The 16,924-nt window shown below is 56.1% G+C and overlaps 3 protein-coding genes across 7 annotated transcripts in view; 1 reads left to right on the plus strand and 2 right to left on the minus strand.

The window, feature by feature from the left end:
• On the minus strand, positions 1-13,647 carry TGFB1 (transforming growth factor beta 1). Of its 2 annotated transcripts, none has more exons than XM_030297236.1 (7): positions 13,274-13,647; positions 10,068-10,228; positions 8,749-8,866; positions 7,088-7,165; positions 6,788-6,935; positions 773-926; positions 1-288 (listed from the first exon to the last, which is right to left on the minus strand). In XM_030297236.1, exons 1-7 carry the CDS (start codon positions 13,626-13,628, stop codon positions 130-132), a joined length of 1,173 nt encoding a protein of 390 aa, XP_030153096.1. In that variant the 5' UTR covers positions 13,629-13,647; the 3' UTR covers positions 1-129. The 2 variants fall into 2 exon arrangements, with proteins under 2 accessions (XP_030153096.1, XP_030153095.1); XM_030297235.1 differs by having other exon boundaries at positions 6,788-6,938.
• TMEM91 (transmembrane protein 91) overlaps positions 11,590-16,924 on the plus strand; it is a 20,895-nt gene continuing 15,560 nt past the window's right edge. For 2 of the 3 annotated variants that reach the window (XM_030297241.1, XM_030297245.1), the window contains exon 1: positions 11,590-11,797. The gene's annotated coding sequence lies outside the window, so the exon portion shown is untranslated. The remainder of the gene's footprint in view (positions 11,798-16,924) is intronic. The other variant, XM_030297243.1, reaches the window with a different exon arrangement.
• B9D2 (B9 domain containing 2) overlaps positions 15,172-16,924 on the minus strand; it is a 6,401-nt gene continuing 4,648 nt past the window's right edge. For both annotated transcript variants that reach the window (XM_030297247.1, XM_030297246.2), the window contains exon 4: positions 15,172-15,774. In XM_030297247.1, the coding sequence (XP_030153107.1) occupies positions 15,461-15,774 (314 nt within the window). In that variant the 3' untranslated portion in view covers positions 15,172-15,460. The remainder of the gene's footprint in view (positions 15,775-16,924) is intronic.

The following is a 16,924-nucleotide window of genomic DNA, read 5'->3' on the forward strand; positions in this document are numbered from 1 at the left end:
TTGTCTCTCCACCTTTAATCGACCCCAGAGGGCTCTGGGGCGCGGTGTCCTTAAATACAGCCCGGCGCAGCGGGCGGGGGCGGGGCCGGGCCTGCCGGGTGGGCGGGGCCTGCGGGGCGGGGCGGGGCCTCAGCTGCACTTGCAGGAGCGCACGATCATGTTGGACAGCTGCTCCACCTTGGGCTTGCGGCCCACGTAGTACACGATGGGCAGGGGCTCCAACGCCTGCGGCACGCAGCAGGGAGCCGCCGACGCGCCCGGGTTGTGCTGGTTGTACAGGGCCAGGACCTGCGGGCGGGGTCAGGGTCGGGGGTCGTGGGCAGGGCGCTCCCACCTCTCCCGCCTCTTCCCCTCCCCCTCTGTCTCGTCTCAGTCCGTTCCCAGTCTCTACCTCTCTCCCTTTTCCACTCTTGCCTTTTCTTCACAGTCTCTGTCTCCATGGCAGTGTGTGGACTCCAGGCCGTTCACTGTTCATCCTGTCTCTCGCGTTCCCTCTCCTTCCGTCTCCCGGCCTCCCCGCACCCGGTTGGTCACTCAGTCTCCATGGGTCTCGCCATAGACCGCAGATCCCTCTGCGTCTCCCTCTGCGTCAGGTCTCTCTACCGGCTCAGAGCCTGTCTCCGCCCATCTCTGTACCATCCTCTCTGATCCCCGGGCTCTCTCTACTTCTCATCTGGCTAAGTCCTCTCCGATTTTACCTGTTTGTCTCCCTCCACTCCCTCGGCCCCTGCTCCCCCCAGCCCAACCCCTGCCGGCCCGTGGCCAGACGCACCTTGCTGTACTGCGTGTCCAGGCTCCAGATGTAGGGACAGGGCCCTAGGCAGAAGTTGGCGTGGTAGCCCTTGGGCTCGTGGATCCACTTCCAGCCCAGATCCTTGCGGAAGTCAATATAGAGCTGCCGCACGCAGCAGTTCTTCTCCGTGGAGCTGCGGGGTGGGGGGTGGGGGTGGAGGGGGCCGGGTCAGGGGGGCGCGGCTGCTGCTGCTGCTGCTGCGAGGGCAGCCGCACCCCCGAGGTGGGGGGGGGCACCCTGGTTGCCCCCAGCACAGCGTCCATCTCAGTGATAATAGCAATAACGGTAACAGCAATGATAATCACTAACACTGATAAAGCGCTCTCTTTGGTCAAGCCCCTTGCTAACGGGATTGTAAACATCATTTCACACAAGGCTCCTGACAAGCCTGTAAGAAAGTCAAATGACCGTCCCCAAGCACTAAGTTCTATGTGTGCAACAAATACTTGTTGAACCAGGACCAACTGCTTAGCTGGGATCTATTGGGAGCTCAGTACAAACGAAACAGACAGGAATTCCTGCCTTCTGGGGCCACATGCTAGAGACTGTCATGTCGAATCTCTGCTCCGAACATGGCTCAAACATGGCTCTGTGTCTCTTGGGGCAAATGCCCAAGCCCTTAACAGGAACCACAAGGCGCCGCCTGGTCAGCTGATCTCAACTCCCTCCCCACTCTCCTTGACTCCAGACACTAGAACACAGCATCCTCCCCGTTCTTCAAATACAGCCCTGCCCCAGGACCTTTGCACTCACTCATCCCTCCTCCTGGCTTGCTATTCCCACAGATATCCACTCTAGTTCTTTTCTTTCCTTCGGTTCATTGAAATGTATGCTCACATGTCCTTTACGCAGGGAGCCTTAACTCCTAGAACACTGCCTGATGTGCGCAGCAGGTACTCAATAAATATCAGTTAAAAAAAATCAATATCCTCTCCTCAGAGCATCCTTTCTGGACCATCCTACCCAAAGTACCCATTCAAATGATCGTGAATTCCATTCAGTGTGATAGTGGCATTTCAGTTCTGCAAGAAAATAGGACAGTGTCTGTATTTGACGTGGGGCAAATCTTTTTTATTTATTTATTTATTTTTTTTCAACGTTTATTTATTTTTGGGACAGAGAGAGACAGAGCATGAACGGGGGAGGGGCAGAGAGAGAGGGAGACACAGAATCGGAAACAGGCTCCAGGCTCTGGGCCATCAGCCCAGAGCCCGACGCGGGGCTCGAACTCACGGACCACGAGATCGTGACCTGGCTGAAGTCGGACGCTTAACCGACTGCGCCATCCAGGCGCCCCTGACGTGGGGCAAATCTTAATGCCTGTTGAAGCTGGATGAGAATCCACGGGACTTCATTACATCATATCTTGGTTGCCTTTGTCTACACTTCGAATTTTCCATAATAGAAGAAAATTTTAACCAGAATAGGAAAAATAGTACCCAATATCTATTTTTTTCTTCCCTCTTCTTATGATTTATTTTCCTTCTTTTTTTTTTAACGTTTATTTATTTATTGGGGGGAGGAAGGGGCAAAGAGAGAGGGAGAGAAAGAATCCCAAGCAGGCTCTGTGCTGTCAGCGTAGAGCCTGACAAGGTCTCAGTCCTACAAACCAGGAGATCATGACCTGAGCTGAAATCAAGAGTCAGATGCTTAACCGACTGAGCTGCCCAGGTGCCCCTGATTTATTTTCTTTCTAAAACTTATTGCTACCTGGAGCGCCTGGTTGGCTTAGTAGGACATGTGACTCTTGATCTCTAGGTTGTGAGTTCGAGCCTCACATATATTATATATTATTTACTGTGAGAGAGAGCACAAATGGAAGAGAGACAGAGAGAGAAGGGAGAGAGAGAGAAGGAGAGAGAGAGAGAGAGAGAGAGAGAGAGAGAGAGAGAGTCCCAAGCAGGCTCCATACCGTCAGCACAGAGCCCAAAGCAGGGCTTGAACTGCGAGGTCATGACCTGAGCTGAAATCAAGAGTCAGACACTTAACCGACTGAGCCACCCAGATGCCCCTCTATGTTAGGTTTTTAAAAAGCATATTGGAGAATAGTGATGTATAATATTTTACTGCTCTAGACTCATGATCCCTGTCCCATGCTCAGAAGCAAAAGCCAGCCCCTCCCCAGTCCAGGCCCAGGCTCCTGCTTGTCTGGAAAGAACCAGGGCATTTTATGTGCTGGCCTCTGGGGCCATGGCTGAGCTGGGCAGAGACCTTAGCTAAAAAGCTTGATTCGTGGGAAGCATGAACACTTTATATTCCAGGTTCATATCGTGTGAAAGAGATATTCTTCAAAGCTACAAGTACAGTATGATCCAAATTCTGTTTTGCATAAAAGGACTAAAAGGAAATATATTAAAATGTTGATTTTTTTTTTATACGTGGTAGTGTGATGGGTGATATCTTTCTGTATTTTCTAAATTCTTGACAGTGGGTATGTGTTACTTTTAGAATAAGAAAGAGAAGAAGGAAAGAAGGGAGTAAGGGAGGGAGGAAGAGAGAGAGGGAGGGAGGAAGAGAGGGAGGGAGAGAAGAAGGGAGGGAGGGAGGAAGGAATATGCAGTGCCCTCTCCACATCCCCCCCCACCCAAAAAAAAACGAACTCTGCAATTGGGGCAAAATAAAAAAATACGGATGTGTATACGTGTTTCAAACAGACACTGTTTCTGGAAGGAGACACAAATATAATAAAAGTGACTGTCTCTTCTTCAGAGAGGGGTGGGGATCAGAGCTGGAGGGTCTCTGACTATTCCTTCTAGGTTTGGCCCATGTGCATGCATTTATCTATTCAAGAAGTAATCAACAGAGAATTAACTGATCTCAAAACCCTATGAGGCAGGCTTTATTATTATTATTCCCATTTGAAGGATGAAGGAACTGAGCCCCAGAGAGGAAAGCACTGCCTGCCCATACACAGCATGTAAGTGTGGAGCTTGGGGACAGGTTCACGGCCAGCTCTGTGTCCCCTGGGAGGCTGGGGCCTCATCTGTCCAGCGCAGCCATGTCAGCTCAAGCACAGCAGGAAGAGGCGATGATACAGCATTTCCCGGGGCAAGACAAGGCCTCTCCAAAAGCCACAGAGAAGGGAGCCAGGAATCTGAGATCCCTGTGAGCTCAGCCTGGTTCCTCCCCAGTCTGGTTGGGCCTCAGTTTCCCCATCTGTCCAAAGACATGAGGGATGTTGGATCAAATAAGGTGTTGTTCAGGGTCAAGGAGGCATCAGGAAGTCCAGGACCAGGGAGAGTCCTGAGCTCCTGAAACCACAGGCACATATGTGCGCATTTACAGGCATATTTCTGGGGAAATGTCCTGGCTTTCAGCTTCTCAAGGGGGTCCTAAATTCACAGAAGGGAAAGAACCCCCTGTCCAGAATAATCTTTCACTTCCGGTTCAACTCTGGCTGGGGGTTTTGAGGTCCTAAGATTTGAATAGTCTGTGACCCTGATTACCCACCTGGGACATCCTCCCTGTGGGGTCCCCAGAGCAGCAGAAGCACCATCTGAGAACTTGTGGGGAATGTAAATTCTCCAGGCTCACCAAAAACCGACTGAGTCAGAAACTGGGGGTGGGGCTGGGGCTGGAGGACAGCAGGCCATATTTAACAAGCCTCCAGGTGACTTTGAGGCACTTTCTAACCCATTTATTCAGTGCAAGGCCTCTTGCAAAGCTTTCTTCTTCTTTTTTTTTTTTTTTTAATTAGCTCTCCACCTAACATGGGACTTGAACTCACAACCCTGAGATCAAGAGTCCCACACTCTACCGACTGAGCCACCAAGGTGTCCCTCTTGCAAAGCTCTTGCAGAGCCTCTCTGCCATCCAGTCAGGGCCTGATGGGTAAAAGAAACCCACTTGGGGCCCCAGAACAGAACAGGCTGAAGGCCTCACATTGGATGTTGGGTAAGAGTTCAGGGAGGCTAACTTCCACAATCCCATGTCACGGCCAAGTTCACTGCATCTCTGCCCCTACCCAGTTCCTCTCCCGCAATGGGCGATTTCAAAGCACATGCCATCCACCATGTCATTTCATCCACAAATATTTCCACATGTATCTCCAAGAAAATCAGGACTATTGTAAAACATAACCACAAGACCATATAAGAAAAATTCTCAATTATTCCTGGATATCATAAAATATCCAATCAGGGTTCACATTTCCCCAACTGTCTCACAAATGTCTTTTTGTTTTTACTAGTCTGCGTGAATAAAGACCCAAATAAGGTCTACACATTGCAATTACTTGATATATATTTTAAGATTCTTTTAGAAATCTACATAATCATCTCTCTACCTCCCTACTTTGCATTGTATTTGTTGAAGAAAGTGGGTCAGATTTCCCACAATCTAATTGTTGCTGACTGCAAGCCCATGGTGTTCTTTAACATGTTCCTCTGTCCCTGTGTTTCTAGAAAATTGGTAGTTGGATCTACCATTTTGTTCAGCTGCAGGTTCACTTTTTGGCACAACTTCTGAGGTGACACTGTGTCCCTCCCTGCGGAGGCTCCCATGGCTGGCTGCCTCCCTCTATATTGTTATTAATAACGTTCATTCATTCGTGGGGTTGCTGGGCTAAGGCTGGGGCTGGCGCTAAGCTTGGAAATAGAGCTGACTTTCCAGAAGGCGAACAGCATGTAACAAAGCCCAGAGGTACCTCATCCAAACAGTAAGCTGGGGAGGGACAAAGGTCAGATTATCGTTCTAATTCTGCAACATCTAACTCTGTATTTCAACATGCTAAGGAATCCAACTTTTCAACTTTCTTAGATTGCGATACTCCAGCATCTCAACATTCTAACAATGGCATTTCCAACTTGCTAGGATTCCTGTATTCCAACTCTCCGGTATCTTGTCATTCGTGATATCTCAGTATCAAATTACAGCATTCCACAATCCTGAGCCCATCACTCAAGAGGTCCAAGCTGCCACCTCTGAAGATCCCAGCTTTCCAAGAGTCTAACATCCCAACACTGAGCCCCAACACTCTAGGATACCAATAATCTGGCTTTCTCCAACCCCAACATTTGTAGATGCCAGCTGTTGTTGTTTTTTTTTTTAATATATTATATATATATACACATATATATATTATAGCTTATATATATATGTATATATATATATATATATATATATATACACACACACACACATATATATACACTTTATTTGAGGAAGAGAGAGAGGGGGAGAGTGGGGGGAAAAGGGCAGAGGGAGAGAGAGAGAGGATCCCAGGCATGCTCTATGCTAAGGATGGAGCCCAGTGCGGGACTTGATCCCACAACCCCGGGATCATGACCTGAGCTGACATCAAGAGTCAGACATTCAACTGACTGAGCCACCCAGGTACCCCAGTTTGTTTTGTTTTGTTTTGTTTTGTTTTTTTGTGTTTAAGTAGGCTTCATGCCCAGCATGGAGTCCAGTGCAGAACTTGAACTCATGACCCTGAGATCAAGACCGGAGTTGAGATCAAGAGTAGGCCACTTAAGCGACTGAGCCACCCAGGTGTCCCGTGAATGCTAGTATTTTAACACAGGCTTCCACCATTCTGAGCCCAATATTCAAGGTCTCCAGTCTGCCAACAGTGGAGACTCCAATCTGTCAATGGTATGGAATCCAACATGGGCAATCTTCCAATCCTCAATTCCCTAATTCTAAGATCCCAACACTCCTTGAGTCCAACATTCTCAGATTCCAGTCATTAACACTGAATTCTATGTCCTAGGGTCCCAACGTTCTAGAATCCCAGACTGCCAACATTGAACTTGCTCGGGTCCCTCAGTCTACACACCAACACACCAGCAAGAAAGCAAGATGATCTCAACATCCTAGGACTCCACATCCCAGCATCCTAGAACTCAGAGCCCATCCTCTGAGCCCTCCAGGCTGAAGGAGGTGCCAGCCACACGTAGCACCAGCCAGGTGCCCAACTTGAGCCTTCCCTGGTTGCGCCCAGCCATCACACCACCAGACGAGAATGCCATGGTCAAGGGCTGAAAGGTTCACCTGAAGCAGTAGTTGGTGTCCAGGGCTCGGCGGTGCCGCGAGCTGTGCAGGTGCTGGGCCCTCTCCAGCGGGGTGGCCATGAGGAGCAGAAAAGGCCGGTTCATGCCATGAATGGTGGCCAGGTCACCTCGGCGGCTGGAACTGAACCCTGCTTTGGTTTGGAGTTGTAGGGTGTGGGGGAGACATAGACACACACTCTCAGATGGATGAATGGGGGCAGGGGCAGGGGGAAGAGGACACGAGTGCACACACATGCACACACACGCGGGCATGGGGCCGGACCAGGGAGATGGGCCTCACCGTTGATGTCCACTTGCAGTGTGTTATCTTTGCTGTCACAGGAACAGTGGGCACTGAGGCGAAAGCCCTCTACTTCCCCTGTGGGAGTGTGGGAAGCCAGTGTGAGATGCCAGGTGCTGTTCACACCCCCGCCGTGGGTGGAGCAAACCCAGGGTGGAGGGGGTGTTGGGGCTCCCCCTGTCTCTTCCCCTGCCTGCCCTCTCCCTGCATCCTCCTGCTCTTGGCCTTGCTTCCTCCTTCTCCTCCTTCAGGTCTCAGCTCAAATGTCACCTCCTCCAGGAGTCCCTCCTGGACACATGCCCCACCCCCACAGTGACATCACTTTATTTTCTCCATAGCACTCACCCTCCTGACATTCGCATTTGGCTATTTGTTTCCCTCATTGTTCTCAGTGGAAAGCAGGATACATGGGGGCAGGGATTCCTGTTTTCTTGCTCCCCGCTGGGCCTAGCCCACAGTCTTAAAAATAAACATCTACTGAGTGCACACCCCGGGTGCCAGGCCCTGTCCTAAATGCTCTGTGAGCATTATCTCTTCTGATCCTCGCCAGAGGTCCCAATTTAATAGGCACGGAAGCCAAGACCCACAGAGGGCAGATGATGTGCCCCAAGTGGGAAAAGGTAGGGATGGGGTGCACACCCACAGAGCAGCTGTGGGAGAAAGGCTTCTTGAACAAATGAGTGAATGATTTTCTAAGCTCCTACTAGGTGCTGGGCCCTGTGCTCGGTGCTCTAGACTCTGCAGTGACCGAGACAGGCCTTTGTCCAGCGGCCCCGGGCCCCTGCCTTTCAACACCTGGCCGATCCACCACTTATCCCTTAAGTCTCTATACTATCACCTTCCCCCAGGAAGCCCTCCCAGACCCTCTAGGATGGGTCCCAGCAGCACTCGGGGCCTCCCCACCCCACCACTGCTCCTTCGGGTCATCACTGCCACCTAGGGCTTTGGCAAGACTTTGTAGATGTCCAGAGTTGCCCCATGAAGGCAGCATCTAGAAGTTGTCTTAGTTACCACTGTGTCCCCAGCATCACCGCACACAGGGCGGGGCTCAGAGCGGGGACCCATTGGCATTTGTTGAGGGGAGGCATGAACAAAAGGGAGATCAGGAAGGGGGATGTGGGTGTGGTGGACTCAGGTCAAACACAGTCCTCTTACAGACAGATCGGCTGTGTCAGGCTCTCCCTGGACTCAGGGTGCGCCTTGAACACTCTTGCCTCTCCTTCTTTCCTCGACGGGTTCCACTCAACCCTCAAATATCAGCTCTGATGTCCCCTCTTCCAGGAAGCCCTCCCTGACCCCAAGCTGGGTCACCATCTCCTCTGGGGTCCCTATTCCAGCCCTACCCAATCTGGGTCATTACCATCCAGTTTTCAGGTCTTTCCCCACTTCCCCCACCCCAAGAATGGACTATGGGCTCCGTGAGGGCAAGGGTGGGGCTGTTTGGGTCACTGCTGTGTCCCCAGCATCACCCACCACCCAGCAGGTGCTCAGGAAATGGATTAGGCATTATCACTCAGGTTTGAGGTCTAGGAGGAAGGCCACGTCTTGGCTGGGACATGGGGTCCCAGCTCTTGGGACATGGGGTCCCAGCTGCTAGGCAGGACAAACAAAGGGCTCTATCCCATTACAAAATAGGGGCGGGGCAAACAAGTGGTCCTTACCTCCATGGCTCAGCCACTGCCGCACCACTCCAGTGACATCAAAGGACAGCCATTCCGGCGTGTCACTGGGCGCCAGCAGCCGGTTGCTGAGGTAGCGCCAGGAATTATTGCTGTATTTCTGGGGGGAGATGAATTGGGGGGAGACAGTGGATTAGATGCGGCTCCCCACCCCCAAATACACTGACTGCACCCCCACTCCTGCTCCACCAAACAGGCTGCCAGAGAGTCCCTCAGACAGTCCCCTCCCAGACATCCACGCTGTGGGGCCCTGTAGGAACAACCCCCACCCCACCGCCGGAGCGGCCTTGGGAGGAGAGGAGAGAGAGCCCCAGGCCGGGGATCAAGGCACCTGGACGGCTCAGCCTCTGCTCTGAGTCCCTGTGGGGCCCCTCCGCGGCCTGAGTTCCCTCACTGGTGAAATGCCAGGCCCCTTTCAGCTCAGACAGTCCACCATGCTGAGATCCTCCTGGGACATCCTGGGGTCCCCTGAGCATACAATTCTGCACATCTGACACCCTGAATTCTGAGAGCCTGTAACTTTCTAGGGGCTTATGTTAGAAGTCATTCCATACCCCAAGAATGACCCATTCAATGAACCTGAGAAATTCTGAGAGACTGATGTTCTAGACACCCAGGAGTCTGGCACGCCCCAAACCCAGATGCTGCAGAGGTCTGATGCCCGTGTGCCACGATCCTCTGGGGCTGGGCAGAATACTCCAGACACTGGCAGCATGAAGCTGAATTCTCTAGACTCCCAAGGAATTGACCACAGACACACTTCCTTTGTTGTAACAGTCTACCACCTACCATTAAACCCAATGTCCCGCATGACGTGGATTCCAGGTCGCATAATCTTCTAGACTCCAGCCCTCCCAGAGGCCCCAGTCTTCCTGGAGACTCTAACTCTTCTAGAACAGAACTATCCAAAGGAACTTTCTAGGATGCTGGACGTGTCCTTTATCTGCGGCATCCAAAATAGCAGCCACTAACCACTACGGAGCACTCAAAATATGGCCAGTGAGACTGAGGGGTCGAACTTTTTTCTTTTAGTCAACTTAAATGGCCACGTGTGGCTAGTGGTCCTGGACAACTGTACTGGACAGAACGGCTGGAGAGCCTGCAACCTTTCAAGATTCTGGCCTCCTGAGTGTTTAGTATCCTAGGGTGCTAGGAGCCTGAAAGTTCTAAAGGGCCCCATGATTCCATGGCCCGCACGCCCCCATCCTGCCGAGTCTGTCTGTGTGGACCTTGCAGCCACCAGCCGTCCAGCTGCCCACCTCGGCCCCAGTGCAGCCCACCTCTGGGGCCCGGACCCCCACCTGGTACAGCTCCACGTGCTGCTCCGCTTTTAACTTGAGCCTCAGCAGGCGCAACTCTGCCCGGGAGAGCAAGACGGGCTCGGGCACTGCTTCTCGGAGCTCCGACGTGTTAAAGAGCATATATATGCTGTGCGGGGTACGCTGGACTTTCTCATAGATTTCTAGGCGGGAGGAGCAGAGAGGAGGGAGGTCAGAGGGTTTGGCAAGGGCGGAGAGAGCTAGCACACCCCAAGTCTAAGAGCGTGGGCTCCCGGCGCTGACGACCCTGGGTTGGAACCCGATTCTGACATTTTTTAGCGGTGTGACCTTGGGAGAGTGGCTCTCCCTCTCTAGATTTGTTTTGCCCTCTGTAAAATGGGGTCTGAGCCACGCTTGTCTCCTGTCATCTATAAAGCGTCCACTCAGTACACAGCCCTAAGAGGGGCTGCTGTGCTCGCTCAGGTGCCCCCAGCACTTGAAGCCTCAAATGCAAATTGAATGGCAGGAGTAGGATGGAGGGAGCAGCCTTCCAGCTCTGTGACTTTGGGCAAGTCACATTCCTTCCCACAGCCTCGCTTTCGGGGCTATTCTTTGGGAAATGACAACCCCACCAAACTCCCTACCTGCCCACCAGGCTCTCCTAACTGAAGCACTGTGTGACTTTGGGCAAGCGAATTCCACTCTCTGTGTCAGATTCTCAACTGTAAAAGGAGGACCGGCTGCAAGATTATATAGTGTGCGACGAGTGAGCTGGTGCGGTAAAGCAGGCAGCAGTCTGCACACCCGGGCTGTGCTAACGTGTATGTTAAAGAGTGCTCACTATTTGCCAGGGGCTGTGCACCACACTTTACAAGGGCTAAGACATTTAAACCTCACAACAACCTCATGAGGAAAAGACAATTATTGTACCCATTTTATAGATGGGGAAACAGGTCATTTGCCCCACGGTGACATAGGTAAGGAGCTACAGGGCTGGGATTCAAACTCAGGCGGTCTGGTCCCAAAGACTACTCTTAACCCCAAGGCCATGCAGTCTCCCTGCTACTGTGACATTATTATTACTACGAATTACTCTTACTATTACTAATTGCTTCCTGCCTTCTCTCCCTCAGCTGGTTAGACAAGGCAAAGTTCATTCTAGGTAGGAGTGGCTTTGGTGGGGGGAGGAAGAAAAATGGGAAGAGTGCGTTCTAGTCTAGGAAAAGTTTGGGATGAGCAGGCAGGCCATGACCTTGTAGATCAACTGGGATACATCCTTTAAGGCCTCTGCCGTAGGGGTGCAGAAATGGAGGAGACGGGATCTGATGAGAAAGGAGAGGCAACTCCTTCCATGGGCCCCCTGCCCCTACTCCTCCCCACGCTAGCCAGGCCAGCCCGGGGCCCCCACAAAGAAGCCCTATCTTGACCCAGGGGTTACTCAGCAAACCCCAAAGGAAGTGTAGTGCAGGGGTGGAGGGTGGGAGGACGGGTGGAGACAGATACAGAGGAAGAAAGGAAGGGCAGGACCGGTCAGAGGGAGGGATGGAGAGACCACAGAGACAGGGAGACTCGAGGAATAGGGCGAGATGGAAAAAGAGGGAGAAAGAGGGAAGAGACTGTTCAGACCCATGCATGGGATATGGGAGACACACACGGGAAGAGAGATATAGGGTTTGGGGGCAAGATGGAGCCAGACTGGGAGGGGAGAAGAGGACTGAAGGTACCAGCGGTAGAGAAATCTCTACAACGAAGGTGAAACGACCACAGAAAAGGTGAGCCTGAAATGTGGGTGGGGAGGGGCGTCACCTGGCCGGGCACGCATGCGTGGCCCAAGGACCACAGGTGCACCGCCCAAGACAGAAAATGAAAACAGGGGGGCTGCCCCAAACCTCCGGGCCACGCGGAACCCCTGGGTCCCCGCGTGGGCGCCGAGGGGCCGGGCCCAGCAGCAGCCCCGCCCCAGAATGGGGTGAAGAGGGCGGGAGGCGCCGCAGCCGCGAGGGCGGGGACCCGACCTGCCCCGTCTCGCCCCAGGCTCCGCGCGCGATCCCCGCCCCCCGGGCAAGGAAAAGGAAGGGAGGGCGGGCTAGGCGGCCGGACGCTGGGGTTTCCCCAGCCTCCCGGAGAGGAACTGGGACTCTGGGGTCCAGACTCTCCTAGTTCAGCTCTGCGGGGCCCCCCCCCCCCCCCACCCTTTCCGGGAGGGCAGGCTCCTCCCTCCGCGCGTGGCACCCACGTGGGGCTCCCTCACCCCGACCAGCTCGGTTTTCTCACCCCGATCTTGCAGAGTCTCACCCACCCACCTCTCCCTCTAGGGCTCGACTCCTCACTCAGCCCGCTTCCTCCCCTCCCGCGGCGTGGGGGGCTCGCTGCTCCCAGAATGGCACTGTTTATGTCTCCCCTCCACTCCCTCCCCGTCCCCCGTTCTCATGCCTGTCTCCCCTCTCTCTAAACCCCTTCCCACCACCCACTATTCTAGGTTTCTTGGGGGCTCGCTTCCCGCGCTGGGCTTCCTCCTCTCACGTCCATATGCCAAATACTCGGGGCACCTCGCGCGCATCCCCGACGCCCCCCTGGGGGTCTCCGCTGCTCTCCTGCTCGTACCTCCCCCCACCCCAAGACCTCGGGTCCCCTCTTCCCCGCATTTATCATCCTCCTCTCTGTGGGCCCTCCCCCAATCCCGCGTGTTTTTCGCACTCGCTGCAAGTGGATCCACTGTCCACTTTCCCGATACCTCCGGAGTTCGCTTCACCTAGTTTTTCTGTCCTTCTTGAATTTTCTCGCCTCGTGCCCCTGAGCTCTGGGTCAGCTTTCCCCACTGCCTCCCCTCTCTCAGATGCTGGGATCTTCGCTTCTCCCAAAGCGGGCTCCCTCTCTCTATGCAGCCCTCACCCCACGACCACCCACACTCTAGTGCACTGTGAAGAAAGAAGTCTTTCTACCCCTTCACCCCCCAGTTGCTTCTCTCCCTCTAGGGGACTGCCCACCCCCCCCACGATCCCGCAGGTTCCCGTCGCCCTCTAGAAGCCCACTTCGCTCCCTATCTCCTGCCCTTCAAGGCCAGATACCTGAGGGGTAGGAAGCTCAGTCCTCTCCTCTTTGAGACCCCCCTCCCGCGTTCCCGGCAACCCCGGGGGTCCTCTTCCTCTAGGCAGTTTCCTCTGCCAGTAATTTCCTCCCCCGTGACCCCTGCACTCCGGCGCCCCCTGGGGGCTCCCCTCCAGGGTCCCCGGCCCCTCTGAGCTCACTGTTGGTGTTTTCCACCATTAGCACGCGGGTGACCTCCTTGGCGTAGTAGTCCGCCTCAGGCTCGGGCTCCGGCTCGGCGCTCTCCCCCGCCACCCGGTCGCGGGTACTGTTGTAAAGGGCCAGCACAGCCTCGGGCAGCGGGCCGGGCGGCACCTCCCCCTGGCTCGGGGGGCTGGCGAGCCGCAGCTTGGACAGGATCTGGCCGCGGATGGCCTCGATGCGCTTCCGCTTCACCAGTTCCATGTCGATGGTCTTGCAGGTGGACAGTCCGGCGGCCGGCCGGCCAGGCGTCAGCACTAGTAGCCACAGCAGCGGCAGCAGCAGCGGCAGCAGCCGCAGCCCGGAGGGCGGCATGGGGGAGGCGTCGCCCCCGGCACTGCCGAGAGCGCGAGCCCCGCTGCGGTGGGAAAAGGGAGGCCCCGCCCCTAGAGGGGCTCGGGGTCTCCCGAAGAAAGATAGGAGGGTCGGGGTGAGGTGAGGGGAGTTGAAGCCCTCAGGGAGAACCGAGTGGAGGTGGAGGGGAAGCTCTGATGGGTGGTTTCTCGGTATCCCAAGGAAAAAACCGAGAGGGGCGAGATCTGGTACCAGAGGTGGGTGGTCTTGAGTAGGAAAGTTAAGGAGGTGTGGGAGAGATCCCGTCTCCCGGATCCCGGTGGAGAAGGGTCCTTGGATGCGCGGGGGCTCAGGAGAGAGGCTGGAGGTGGGGGAGCGGCGTGCAGGGGGGTGCGCCCGAGGTCTGGGGTCAAGTCTTCGCGGGAGTCCGGGTTGGCGGCTCCTGAGGGCTGTTCCGGAATGGGGGCGCCTGGGGGACGCCGTGGAGGGGGCAGGGAGGGAGCAAGCGTCCGAGGCGGTGGTGGGACGGTCTGGGGTCCCCAAGTCCTGCCTCCTGGCGGGGCAGTGCCGCGCCAATCGGTCCCCGCGTCTCCGGCTCCCAGCGGCAGCGGAAAAGTCTCAAAACTTTTTTTCCTCTTCTCCCAACCAGCTCGTCCCTCCTCCCGCTCCTCCTCCCCCTCCTCCCCGCAGTGGCGGCGGCGGCGGCGGCGGGGGCGGCGGCGGCGGCTCGTCTCAGACTCTGGGGCCTCAGGCTGCTCCTCGGCGGCTCCTTCCTCCGCTCCCGGCCGAGGCCGGCCCCGCGGGCGGCTCCGAGCCGGGGGGTGCCCCGGAGGGGGCGTCCCCCCTGCCCCCGACCGGGGGCCTCGCTGTCTGGCGGATCCGCGGCGGGAGGAGGGGGTGGGACGCCCGGGGCGCGAAGGGCGGCGGCGGCGGCAGTGGCGGGGACCGGCTGGGGCGGCGGGGGGTTTTGAAGCCGCCCCGGCCCCACCCAGGAAGCGCGCGGGGCGGGGGCGGCCCCCAGGGGGAGGACATGGGGGGGCCGGGCCACCGTCCTCATCTCGCGTGGGCGGGCTCCGAGGGGGGTCCCTCAGGCCCCGGGGGGAGGGGGCGGACACCCCGGCTCCGCCCCGCGAACAGGGTGCTGCCTCCTGGCGGCTGAGCGCAACCTAAGCGGGCAGACGGGTTGCGTGTGGCTTTTAGGGCTGTGCGGGGTCGTGGAGAGAATGAAGATCTGGCGGGGAGGGCTCAATCGGAGGCTGGGGACACATGGCACAGGGGATCAGAGAGCGGGGACCCCAGAGGAGAGAGGGTGGGAGGCTGGAGCAGAGGGGAAGAGGGTCAGCCAGGAGACGGGGACCCAGTGGGGAGAGGCGCACAGGGGAGCAAGGAGCCCCAAAGAGAGGGGGTCACAAGAGGGGCCCCCAGAGTGGGGAGGAGGCAGAGGTTGAGGCACAAGATGGGGGAAGTGGGTCTGTCAGAAGGTGGGGACCTCAAGGAGGGTGTCAGTGGGAGGACAGGAGGGCACAAGACCTCTGACAGGCGAAGTCAGGAAGGCACCCACACCTGTAAGAACTGCTCCTTTATTGAGCACTTCGGTGCGCAGTCTCTTCTCACCCAACACCCTGCGACCTCACACACTTAACTGCCCCCATTTTACAGATGGGGAAACTGGACCTGAGAGGGGCAGCCACTGGGCTTGAGGTGCTGGCCAGGACAGAAGCCATGGCCTGCCTTGGCTGGGGTCAGATCTGACCGTCTCCGGACCCACCCACGCTTCTGACCACCGGGCCATCCTGCCCCTCCATAGGTAGCCGGGTGTGGATAAGGGCCTGCGAGTGGCGGCAGGGGCAGGGTCAGCATTCCACACCATAGCGCTCGAAGTGGCGCAGCAGCAGGCCCAGCTCAAGGTGCACAGTGCCACCGGCGGCCGTGTGCAGGCGATAGCGGTCGGCCCCACTGTAGATGGCGTCCCCGTGCAGCAGCTGAGGGCCACCACCCACAAAGGCCCGTGCCAGCTGCTCCCGCCAGCTGCCCAGGGGCCGCCATGTGGGGCAGTCCAGCTGGTGGGTGCCCGGACTGCTGGGCACGTGGCAAAAGCCGTAGCCTGCGAGCTGGCAGCGGCCGAAGCTGTCCTGCGACCACACCTGGAGATGGAGTCGGGGCCAGCCTGCGGGACGGGAGGGAGGAAAGGAGCGATGGTGGAGCTCCATCTCCCCCTCCTGGATCCTCATCTCCTTGATCCCCACTGGTCCAGTCCCCTCCCCGCTGGGTTTCTGCCCCAGCCTTCTCTCCCATTCACAAGGCAGCCAAAGGAACCTTTCCGAATCTACTTCCCTCCCCTGCTGAAAACCCCTCCCTGGCTCCCCAGTGCCCTCACTATCAATTCCAACCTCAACACCCCAGGCCCTCTGGATCTGGCCTCTGCGGACATCCCTTCCTGTGGCCTCCTCTTCTGTGCCCCCATTTCAGGGCAGTCCAGTCCCCAGGTGAGCGCCTTGGGCCTTGTCCGGGACACCTCCTTCCCTCCTCACAGCCCACTCTGTGCTCTCTGGGCCCAGGGCGTTCCTTCCTGCGCCTCCAATGCACCTTCCGACCTGGCAGCTGGAAGCATCTTTCCCCCACATCCATAGGTTTCTCAATGTCCTTAGAACACAGTTCAGCTCCTCAACCCGGTAGGCAAAAGCCCTTGGAGACCTGGCCCCATTTCACCCTCCTTTCTGCGCCCCCCCCCCCCCACACCGCCGCCTGCGCTAGGCCCTATTCTAGAAGCTGGGGACACAGTGGTGAACAGAGCAGACAAAAATTCCTGACATCCTAGACAACGAATGTAGTAAATAAGCAAATTACAGGGTATGTCAGATGGTGATAACTGCTCTGGAGAAAAATAAAGCTGGGTATGGTGGGGGTGGGGATGGAGTTTTAGAAAGTGGGTGATCAAGAGAAGCTTTTCCGAGAAGGTGACGGTTGAGCGAATGCTTGAGGGAACGGAGCCAGCCATGTGGATGGACATCTGGGGAAGTACGCCCCCAGGAGAGGGAACAGTGTGTGCAAAGGCCCTGAGGTGGGAGCTGGCTGGTGGCACCAGTGAGGCTGGACTGAGCAGAGGGAGAGAGGGACAGGAGGTGACAGACCAGATTGTCTCAAATTGATTATGATCCAGGATAAATCTTTGGCTTTTACTGAGTAAGATGGGGACCATGGGGGGGGGGTTCTGTATAGAGACAGAAGAATATGACCCAACTTGGGTGTTCACAGGGGAACAGACTGTGGAGCACAGGGAAGAGGCTACTGTAATATCCAGGTGAAAGGTGAGGATG

This window comes from Lynx canadensis, chromosome E2 (assembly GCF_007474595.2).
Source record: "Lynx canadensis isolate LIC74 chromosome E2, mLynCan4.pri.v2, whole genome shotgun sequence".
NCBI lineage: Eukaryota > Metazoa > Chordata > Mammalia > Carnivora > Felidae > Lynx > Lynx canadensis.

What these genes read in the sequence shown, in the direction of transcription:
- TGFB1 (XM_030297235.1), bottom strand. Translation starts at nt 13,628, where the DNA reads ATGCCGCCCTCCGGGCTGCGGCTGCTGCCGCTGCTGCTGCCGCTGCTG. An exon ending in AGCACGTGGAGCTGTACCAG is followed by an intron (nt 8,867 to 10,067) that starts GTGGGGGTCCGG and finishes ATCTCCCCCCAG; the next exon opens with AAATACAGCAATAATTCCTG. An exon ending in TGGACACGCAGTACAGCAAG is followed by an intron (nt 289 to 772) that starts GTGCGTCTGGCC and finishes CCCCGCCCGCAG; the next exon opens with GTCCTGGCCCTGTACAACCA.